This window comes from Oreochromis niloticus, linkage group LG19 (genome assembly GCF_001858045.2).
Source record: "Oreochromis niloticus isolate F11D_XX linkage group LG19, O_niloticus_UMD_NMBU, whole genome shotgun sequence".
Classification (NCBI taxonomy): domain Eukaryota; kingdom Metazoa; phylum Chordata; class Actinopteri; order Cichliformes; family Cichlidae; genus Oreochromis; species Oreochromis niloticus.
In genome coordinates, this window is record NC_031983.2 from 21120926 (window position 1) to 21131686 (window position 10761).

Here is a 10761-nt window from a genome sequence, read left to right on the forward strand (position 1 = left end):
ATGCCATTAGATTTAAATTTTATCATGAATGCATGACCCTTTGTTCTGCTGGTTTACACCTTTCTGTTAAAAATGGTTCAATTTCAGATCAACCATCAAGCCAGGCGTTCCTCCTCCTCTGCCTCCAAAGGTAACACCTAAAATGAAAGATTGTCTACTTTTGCTGTAATTTTTTTTTTTTTAGGTTCAAGTAAAAATTAAATGTGTTGTGGTGTTATGTTTCTTCTCAGCCAACTTCAAGCACCTCATCAGAGGAAATGGGCCTTAACGATGAGAGGTCTCTGACAGTAAAGAGGTTCCCTACCTCAGAGAATGGACCGAGCCAAGTGGCTCGCAGACAGAGCACACCTGAGCAGGGCAACAAGGTGGACAACTCATCTCCAGACTTCCTGTCAGCCAGCGTCAGTAGCCCCGGCCTTTTATCGCACTCCTCGGATCCTGGTGGGTCTCAGCATATCTGTATCTATTTCTAAATCCAGATTTATTCACAGTATGAGTCTGCATACCTTGCCCTCTTCCTTTTTCTTCATAAGTGCTGAAATGTTGTATTTTTTTTGCAAGCTCCAAGTAAATCTGAACTTAAAGGTAAGGGAGCCTGATGTAAACATGGTTGATCTTTGGATTCACACCCTCCTTGTTTGACAGCGTGAACTGATATTAATACTGTGTAAGTGTAATTTTACCTGCCTGGTTTTTCATTACAGATAATGATTCAGATGGCAGTGTGAATGGAGGGAGTCCCAAGCCACCATCCAGTGAGCAAAACCGGAAGGAGAAAAAGGAATTCCCTGTGAGTTTATAGATTCTGATTGTAACACATAATAGCTATATTTAGTCTCATTGGATTAAGGATAAAATGTCATGTGATACTACAACATACAGCCTACATTTGATACGTGCAGTGTCTCCAGCTGGCTGGCTGAACTCAAACTGAAACCTCAAATATGATGCTTTTCCTTTGTTATATCCAAATGTGGCTGGTTAATGGGGGAAACTTGGCATCCATTCATGTTTCACATTTAATTGACTTTGACAGGACACTCACACAAGCATTTTGTTCTTTTGCTTATTGTTCAGGCTGGTTTTAAAATTACGGAGCTAAATTTAGGATAATTGTTCTGTCTTTTGCATCTATAATATCTTATGGTTTTCATTTCCTCCCCTACTCCTTAGAAACCAGCTATCAACGGCCTGCCACCCACTCCTAAAGTACTGGTGAGTGAATCATTTGTATTGTCCTTCACGGTTCCCGCCGACCCGCTTTCACTGAGACTGTTATTAAACTCTCGTCTGAGCTTCTACTGTACATTCTGTAGATATTTGGGGTCCACAGAGCTTTCTGCTTTGTGGTTCAGCTCAGCTCATTAAACTCTGGCTGACATTTAAGAGGCTGCCTGCTTTGAGCTGTGCTGCTTTTCATTGCAGATGGGAGCCTGCTTCTCTAAAGTGTTTGATGGCTGTCCATTGAAGATCAACTGTGCCACGTCATGGATTCATCCAGACACCAAAGGTACACAAAGAGCAGTGAGCATACCACACACAGAGGGTTTCGGATATTTTACTAACACAATTTTTTTTTTAATTCCTCTTCTAGATCAGTACCTAATCTTTGGGACAGAAGATGGCATTTATACTCTGAATCTTAATGAGTTGCATGAAGCTACAATGGAGCAGGTAACAGCAACTGGAACTCGCTTTTCTTGAAAATGAAATTATAGTTTTTGTGAAGCTCCACCCTGATTCTATTGCTTGGAAGTCTTTATGGGACGCACACAGATAAAACAGCGTTTTATTGATTTCAGGCAGGAGTACACAAAAGCTGCTTTATATTATATTTATCCTGGGTGTTCCCACGCAGCATGAGCCTACTGCAGCATAACTAAGGGATAATTCAGGATCCACCCCTAGCTGAAAGTGTTATCAAAAATGAAAGTTTTCAATCTAATCTTAATAGTCTTCTGAATCCAAACTGGTTCCACAGGAGAGAGGCTCTGAAACCATTCTACTTTTAGAAATTCTAGGAACCACAAGGAAGCCTGCAGTCTGTGAGCAAAGTGCTGTGTTGAGATAATATCATAGTATGAGGTCTTCGAGTTACAATGGGGCCAGATTACTTCAAGACTTTATATGTGAGGAAAAAGATTTTCAATTCAACAGGGAGCTGAAGACAAGAAGCTAATATATCTTTTTATAGTCCCTTTTGGTACTCTTGCTGCAGCATTTTGGATTAACTGGGGCTTTTCAGGGACATGTAAAAGCAACGTGATCAGCCTAGAAGCAATGAATGCATGAATTAGTCCTATATAGTTGTTTAATGTGCACATTGAGGGATATATCATGGTCAAAAATCACTGAATTCAGATCAAACCTCACTTTCATTTGAATTTAGAATTTGGAAGATAGATAGTAGGTCATCCAAGCCTTTATATGCCTGTAGTTTAACTAATTAATTTTAATCTGACTTCATAGCTGAATATATAAAACACAGACATGCAGAGATGAGTCTACTATCAGAGGCCATGAGATCATTTGTAACCTTCGTTAGTGCCGTTTGTGGAGTGCACTCTGATGCTGAAACTCTTCAAATAAACCATTCCTATGCAAATGATCAGTTAATTGTTTCACAAATACTACTAAGAATTTTAGAAATAAGAAGTTTGGAGATTGGTCTATAATTAGCTAAGACCCCCAGTTTAAGTAAAGGTTTTTAAGTTGTGGTTTAACTACAGCTACCTACAAACCCTGTGATACATATTCTGTTGTTAGAGATAAACTGATCATAGTTGAAAATTATAATAAATTATTCAAGGGCTGGCAGTTGTAGCCTGCACAAACTGGTCACAAATTATTAGTTCCTTCTGATTGATATACCTCCAAGCTGATCACGTTCTTTTTATCAAATTTTGACACAATCATGGGAGAGAGGAAGAAACGAGCTTTCAACATCTCAGTCGGTTAGGGCTTTGTGCAAAGAACACCAGCTATTTCAGAACTTGAGTGCATTACACAATTCTAATAAGCAATGTGAGTTGATCTTAGTTGTTTAAATAATCAGAGGTGTGTGCATGCATTGTGGTGTTTTTTGTTTTATTTTTTTAAAGAATTTATTTTGACCTTTTAAGTTTTTGTTTCTCCTTCTACTTCAGTGTCAAGTTGAGAAATAATGAGCTGTTGTACTGAAACCCTGTGTATGCAGAAAGCAGTCAGACATCTGCTAAAGAGTCAGACTGATAAACACAACCGATCTCGTCACTTTTGATCTTTAATCATAATCCTGGAGTTGCTGGAGCAAAACAACCAAAACGCAATAAAGAGTTTGGTACATCGTAATGAATTATTTGTGTTTTGAGGTGTGGAGAAAACCTCTGATTGGACAGTTCGACTGTTGACTCTGTTCTTTTACAAGCCAATGTTCAGTTATTGAATTATTGTGTTTGAATCTCTGTTTAGCTCTTCCCAAGGAAATGCACGTGGCTGTACGTTATCAACAACAACCTGATGTCTTTATCGGGTAGGTGATGGATTTATCACAACCTCCTGCTTTAACAGCCACTGTCATAACCTGCTGCTTCTTTGTCCTGTGTTATCTGGCTGCCCCTGAGGCAACACATCCGCTCTATATCTGTGCCCAAAAATAACTGTGTACTTTGATTAGCCCCAGAAAGCCTCTCTAATAGCTTTATACTTGTAGCAGTGACCCAAGAGGGGCACATCTGGCTTTACGGCCTGTCCCTTTACTGAAGAAACGCAGTTATATTGCTCTTTGTAAGTGTAGCCAAGGGTAGTGTCTTCCATATAGAAATCAGATGTGCTAGCTATCATTTGAAACCAAACTGTCTTCAATTGGATGTCCCAACGACTTCTCCTTTTCTCATCTTAAGAGTTGAGGATGGGATTACAAAGTGTCAGGTCTGCTTTCGGTCTTACCTTCAGCAGTTTGCACCTCGGTATACTTAACCTCTGTTCTCTTCTCCTCTTCCCTTGGACACTGTCCACCCTCCTCTCCCCTGGCTTGATTTGATATTCTATTAACTGGCTTCATCAGAAGGTAATCATGCCTCACACCATCATCATCACACTTCTGTTTTTACCCCTGTCCACATCTAACCTTTCTACATGTGAAAACTGCTTCACGAGATCCAAGATTGTTAAAAATATTTAGAAATTAAGGCCGTAATGAAACTGATGATGGGATACGCTGTGTCCCATACTGTGCAGGTAAAACCTACCAGCTGTACTCCCACAATCTCATCGGGCTGTTTGAGCAGATGAAGAAGCCTGGCCTGGCCGCTCAGTTCCAGACTCATCGCTTCCCTTTGCCCAAGTAAGCTCGAAAGGCCTGGTTTGGTATCTGAAACTCATAAATATTATCTAACCACATTTTCAGCAGCAGCCTGACACATTGTGATAAGATCACACCACTGGTTTTCTCATTTAAAGTGTTGCTGCTACGCCCATGCTGTGCAGTCTTTTTGTTGTTCTTTTACCTTTGTGACAAACTGCTGCAGCGGTACAGAGAAAAAGAGAACCACAGGCCAACTTCCCTGATTCTAGACGTCATCAGCTCTTTTAAGACTGTGGTCACGACAACTTGACTGTTTTTCTCCTCAGGAGATTTGCCTTGACAACTAAGATCCCTGACACAAAGGGCTGTCACAAGTGCTGCATTGGTGAGTGGCTTTTCCCCTTTAAACCCTGCATATTAAACCGTGTCTGTATAAAAGTTGCATCATGGCCTCCTTTTTTTGCCAAAACATTTTCGTTTTGTGTGCGCTTCTTACTGTTTCATACCGTAAATAAATATAAAAAGTGATGCAGACAATGTTCTGATCCACAGTGAGAAACCCGTATACTGGCCACAAGTACCTGTGTGGAGCGCTTCAGTCTGGGATTGTCCTTCTGCAGTGGTATGAGCCCATGCAGAGATTTATGCTCATCAAGGTCAGTTTTTCTCACAGCAGAAACATGATATTTTCATGCGTGAACATCTCTAATTAAGCTGCTTTTCCAGCAAGGTTGTGCTACATAACTTGCATGCATGTAGTTTGCTTTTATTCCTTTGCTCCACAGCTCATTGTGAAAGTGTCTCATAAGCATAATTATATAAAACTGATGCTCTTGTACTTCAAACAGCAGAACACCAGTGATCATAGATAACATGTTGCTTCTCTTTTCCTGGCACAGCACTTTGACTTCCCTCTTCCCAGCCCGCTAAAGGTGTTTGAGATGCTGGTGGTTCCAGAGCAGGAGTATCCTCTGGTGTGTGTTGCCATCAGCCAGGGCACAGAGCCGAGTCAGGTGGTCTGCTTTGAGACTATCAACCTCAACTCCTGCTCATCGTGGTTCACAGAGATTGGACCAGGTAAGTCTAACATGTGCCTTGTTTTAAGAATTGTGGAAGAATTCAAGATGGTTGGATAAAAAAAAAATGGAAGAAAAACAAAAGCGTGTGTAGCATTAGTGATGGCATATCCAGTAGTGTTGCAAAATAAGCTAAGTAATAGAAGAAAGAGTCGGAGAGCAGGACGGTTACTGAGCACGTCTCTCCCCACAGGTAATCAGCAGGTGGACGCAATCCATGTCACCCAGCTGGAGAGAGACACAGTGTTGGTGTGTTTGGACCGTAAGTGTAACTGTATCAACCAGCATTACTACTAGTAGCGGCATCCCTGCGGCACTTTTTCAAATTCGTGATCTGATTTCATTCAGATTGGCCCACTCGCTGAAGAGAATACACACATACATACGGCACAACAATAATTATATTTCTCTCCCCAGAAAATGTGAAGATCGTTAATCTCCTGGGCAGACTGAAATCCAACAAGAAGCTGGCTTCTGAGCTCAGCTTTGACTTCTGCATCGAAGCTGTTGGTAAGATTTCTGAAAGGCATCAGTGTTTTGGTTCTGGAAAATGTTTCTTGTTAGTAAAAAATTTAATTTTAAAGGAAGTGTTTTATAAACTCCAGTGCAAAACAGATTTATAATAATTTTTTGGACATTTTTATTGGACAGGGACAGTATAGCGCAGACAGGAAACCAGTCATGACACACAGGAAATGGTCCAGGGCAGAGTCAAAGCCAGGACCCCACTCGGCACTTGGGTCACCCAACCAACCGAGTGAGCTGTAAAGCAGCGCCCCATTTATAAGCTCAGACTGAAGGTGTAAAAAGGGCTGTGTAAATGTATTTCTCCTAATCAAGCTGAAAGCGTTGCATTGGCTGTCTTGGATAATGTTTGACCTGTTTGTGCACTAACACACAGTTTCCTCTGTATTGTAACAGTGTGCCTTCAGGACAGCGTTCTGGCCTTTTGGAAACATGGCATGCAAGGAAAGAGCTTCAAGTCCAATGAGGTAAAATATAGTCATTTTAATCACATGGCACCGTGGGGAGAAAAATAAAACCTGGATCGTGCTCTTTTTTCATTTTCTTTTTTTTTTTCTTGTGCTCTTAACAAGAACCGTGATATTTAAAATTTCACCATCATTGAATGGTTCCTCAATAGGTACCAGAGTGGAAACTGTGAATGCAGTATGTGTTAACATCCTTGACACAGGCTTGTGTGCTGTACACATGAACAAACACCTCTCTTTCCTGTCAACAAAGACCCGTAGTGTCTGTTTATGTGTGTGGCTACAAGCTGTAGGTGATCCCAGGAGATTAGCCCTCAGGTGGAGCAGACAGCATGTCTTTGTGTTAGAGCGAGGTAATGAATTTGTCCACCTTTCCATGGAGGGATTCCAAGCTAACCTGATCACAAGACGTGCTCAGCGGTACAATAAAAGTTCAAGAGATCACAGAGAGGTGAAGCATTCTGCTTAAATGAAAATTGATATGGCCTTAGGGGCTGCCCTTTTGAAAGCTGGCTGTGTGAGACATGGTCCGGCAGCACTCGAATGAAACAGAAGGTCTGTGTCCCGAGTCCATGCCCGGCCCAGCTTGACAGATCGACCATAGCAAGGATTTTCGAAATGTCAGCAGTCATGCAAAATTCATGCTCAATCATAAGCGAAACCCGTCACACAACAGGGAGAAGCCGCTAAATAATTCAGCCTTTGTCTTGTTATGATTCCTCTGAAAAGCGAAGGCATTCAGAGGGGGGGGGCGCGTCTGGTGATCCGTGCTTGCCTCGGTGGGTGCATCTGTGAACACCCGAGACCTTGTTCTCATTTAGACTTAAACAGATCAGATCTCTCCCAGGGCCAAGGTCTTACACCTAGCAGGTGTCACCCACTCACTGTCTCACATCTGTCAACAAGTTTTCATGACATGCCAGCATATGAGTGTTTTGAAGGGGCCCCTGTCCTTTACCCTGCGTGGTGTCAGGCTACATATCGTGAGTAGAGGTAACAGTAAGCTCCAGGCTCCTAGGTACACAGTACAAATGGCACTGAGGGCTTGTTAAAAACATTAGATAGTCTGTTATAAAAGGGGAAGTCTGTGAATTCAAAATTTAAACACATGAGATGGACTAATTTGGGAATTCTGCTGAACTTTTAATAGACGACAGGGAAATGAGAAAGGTGTGTTAATGAGGGAGTTGTGATGTAACACCACAGAGCCTTTCGTGTATGTGCCCGTGCAGTTTAAGAAGCTTTATACTTTGTTATTCTTGCGATACAGTGTACCTTCACTGCCAGCAGTACTTCTGATATACAGCCAGTTGTCACATGAAAGTGTGTGTGTCTTCTTTCTTTTAAAGGTGACCCAGGAGATTTCTGATCCAAGCAGAGTCTTCCGCCTCCTTGGATCTGACAGGTTGGTACAGATGCTTACACCTTAGATATGTCATCAGTAGAGGAAGCTCACGCCACAGCCTACATTCCCTCCTCTTTTAAGCATCTCTGTTCTATTATTAATTGTTTTGTTTGTGTGTTTTTTGGTATTATTTTTCAGTATAGCTATTTATTCATCTCATAATTCCCATGAAACCTGTCCCACTAGATTATGACCGTTATCCCTCAGGTATGTTTTTCCATTACCTGGGAACCACCAGACAACCTCCTCACTCATAACGTTTTGAGCAGACATTTCTCATCTGTCACTCAGACATTTACCTTCAAGTGTGTTACTTTGGTTGTCCCTCGTCAAATCGTCTTATTGATTTACCTCCAGGTAACACTGTAATAAATGAACGATTGCGCTCTCTGTGGTGACTGCTCTCAGCTGCAGAGGAAGCAGGATGTGATTTTTAGACTCAGTCAAACAGAGCATGCTCAAACTGGAGGACGATCTCCCAGCAGCACCTCTCGTTCAGCGGTGACTCCTGATGGAGCCGCCCCGCCTGTGGCACCAGAGCGAGGCCACTCTCTGCTGCCCAGCCCGCCATGTTTTATTCACCGCCGCCTGGGCACTGCCAGCCTGGTTTGAGTGTCTCTCCGCGCCTCTGTAATTTCATCTGATGGAACGGGCAGTATAGACTGCAGCTTCTCCGCTCAGCTGTCACCGCCACAAGGCCGATGGCATCTGAAGATGCACCCACTGCCGTCCTGATCTGGCCGTCATCTGACTGTTGATTACTTAACATGCACGACTCTGCACACTGAAACCACCAACATTATGCAACATGCCGCTAATGTCAGTTTCAGTGCAGTTCAGGCTTTTTTCTTCTTCTTTTTTATCAGACTGTCAATAATCTGATCAAAGCTGTGGGTCGACCAGCTGTCTTCTCATTGTTTCTCTACATTTTTCAAACTGATCTTTGAAGTGTTACACACATAAAATATGTATAATTTTCATCACTAAAAACATCAATTTTACCAATTTTTATCCATTTTAAAAAAAAATATATACAGTAACATAAAATTAATGCTTCAGTGGGGAATCTACATCTAGCTACACTATAACCCTTCTGAAATCTTATGGCATAATCTCATGTCCATCTCAGGTCAATGTAATTGTGACTGGCCTGATCAGCAGAATTAATTCCTCCTGTGCTGTTTCACCACAGTTTTTGATTTATTAGTGACAGAATAACAGTCACCCCCTTAATATGAGAAATAATAATCATAGCATTAAAGTAAGGACTCACAAATGTCAGCAAATTCCTGAAACGACATCAGGAAGTCGAGGAATGTAGAACTTCAGGAACAAACATGAGTGTGAAAAAGTCTCTGCATTTTATTTCTATCATGACTGACACCACATATAAAACACCAGGACACAACCACGTGGTAATTAACACGTAATGCACCAGCATAAATGCTAGCAACGTCAACCACTTATGTAGGTTACGTTGTAGGCTTTACATAGATTCCCAACAAATGTAAATCAGGGCTTTAGACCTTTTTGATCAGATTATGTGTGGGGAAAACAACAAGTGATAAGAAGAATCTTCCAGGATTTTCGATGATGAGGGAATGAGGGTTTAGTTGAAACACCTGGATCATGTTGCAGGGGTTTCTGGAAAAGTGACTACTGGGAAGATATGTTGTTGTCAGAGCTGTGTAGACGAGAGGAAGTGATCCAAGTGGAAAATCAAGAGAGCAGCAGGGATTTCCAGTAAAAGCAAAGCGAGACGGGAAAAATTGCTTCCTTGCGTTAAATGACTGTTGTTTCGAAGTGTAAAGAAACAGGATATTGTGTTTTTCTTACAAACAGCTGTTCCTGTGTTTCTGTTGCAGGGTGGTGGTCTTAGAGAGTCGACCAACCGACAACCCCACGGCCCTGAGCAACCTCTATATTTTAGCAGGTCACGAGAACAGTTACTGATCCTCAGCCAGCGACTCGCCAGGTCTTTGAAAAGTGGATAAGATGCCTCACTTTTGGGAGAAAATGACACTCTTGGATCTGCGTTTCGGTTACAAGACGTGTCCGGTTTGAAAGCGTTTTTGGGAGCTTTTGTTACTGATCATGGGATCTGCAGGTCAGTAAAAGAGGAGCCTGGTCAGTCCGGATTCATACGTAGCCTTACACCAGCAATGTTAACTGTAGCCTCCTTCATCTCAAACAATGAGAGGACTGTTACGAGCAGGAGGAGAAGCAGTAAAAAGCTTGAATAATCATCATTACTTAGCGTTTTCCTCACTTTCCTGTACTGTGGACTGAGTTACAAACAAATTATCTAGAGGTATTATTACAAAAGTGCCATTAAAATTCACAAGAATTGTGATTGTATTAGGAAACCATGGGAGATTTATTGTGTTATTGTCTGTCACTCATAATTACTGCCAGTGGCAAACGTTAGTAGGCTTGAGAGGAGATTTTACAAGCTCTGTCATGAGAATAATAGATCAGTTGAAACAGAAACCCACAAATGCTGTGGGTTATTTAAGCAATATTTATTAACCTCATCTTCCGTAAGAGGGTATGTTGGATTTATACATGGTGACAGAGCGGTCTGCTGTGTAAAAAATTAACTACCTAAGCAGCTTTGGGTTATTTTTACTGCTCTGTAATATAGTTGCATCTCCTGCTCTGCTGCATTTTTTTTTTATTATTTTAGAAATTGGATATACTGTACATGTTTTTATTTTGATTTTTCTTTACCCTCCTCTTTTATAGACCTTTTACTTATCATTATTTGCACCATGTAAGCACTTTTGTACATTTTTATTTAAAATAAAAAGACAAAATGAGGGACTGCTAGGTTTTATTAACATCTCTGCATTCCCTTTGCTTAATGTGTACTGTTTTTATAATAAAAGCTGTTGTTAACATGAGAACCAGCTGTGGGTTATTCTTCTGTTGTGAGATATTCTCTCCTTGGGTAGAGCAGGTGATGGTGAGTTTTAGTTTCCATTATTCCTCTTTTTTTCGTTC

At 41.3% G+C, this 10761-nt stretch overlaps 1 protein-coding gene across 8 annotated transcripts in view; it reads left to right on the forward strand.

Annotated features, from left to right (window-relative positions):
- map4k5 (mitogen-activated protein kinase kinase kinase kinase 5) overlaps positions 1 to 10661 on the forward strand; it is a 28274-nt gene extending 17613 nt beyond the window's left edge. For 2 of the 8 annotated variants that reach the window (XM_025900764.1, XM_025900767.1), the window contains 18 exons: positions 88 to 130; positions 213 to 441; positions 562 to 585; positions 705 to 790; positions 1174 to 1215; positions 1426 to 1510; positions 1595 to 1674; positions 3451 to 3511; positions 4046 to 4048; positions 4219 to 4324; positions 4612 to 4670; positions 4838 to 4941; positions 5185 to 5362; positions 5555 to 5623; positions 5779 to 5871; positions 6283 to 6353; positions 7703 to 7758; positions 9624 to 10661. In XM_025900764.1, the coding sequence (XP_025756549.1) occupies positions 88 to 130; positions 213 to 441; positions 562 to 585; positions 705 to 790; positions 1174 to 1215; positions 1426 to 1510; positions 1595 to 1674; positions 3451 to 3511; positions 4046 to 4048; positions 4219 to 4324; positions 4612 to 4670; positions 4838 to 4941; positions 5185 to 5362; positions 5555 to 5623; positions 5779 to 5871; positions 6283 to 6353; positions 7703 to 7758; positions 9624 to 9711 (1477 nt within the window). In that variant the 3' untranslated portion in view covers positions 9712 to 10661. Of the gene's footprint in view, positions 1 to 87; positions 131 to 212; positions 442 to 561; positions 586 to 704; positions 791 to 1173; positions 1216 to 1425; positions 1511 to 1594; positions 1675 to 3450; positions 3512 to 4045; positions 4049 to 4218; positions 4325 to 4611; positions 4671 to 4837; positions 4942 to 5184; positions 5363 to 5554; positions 5624 to 5778; positions 5872 to 6012; positions 6162 to 6282; positions 6354 to 7702; positions 7765 to 9623 lie in introns of those variants that run through there. The other 6 variants (XR_003215168.1, XR_003215170.1, XM_025900766.1 and 3 more) reach the window with 6 other exon arrangements.
- The last annotated feature ends 100 nt before the right edge of the window (positions 10662 to 10761 follow it).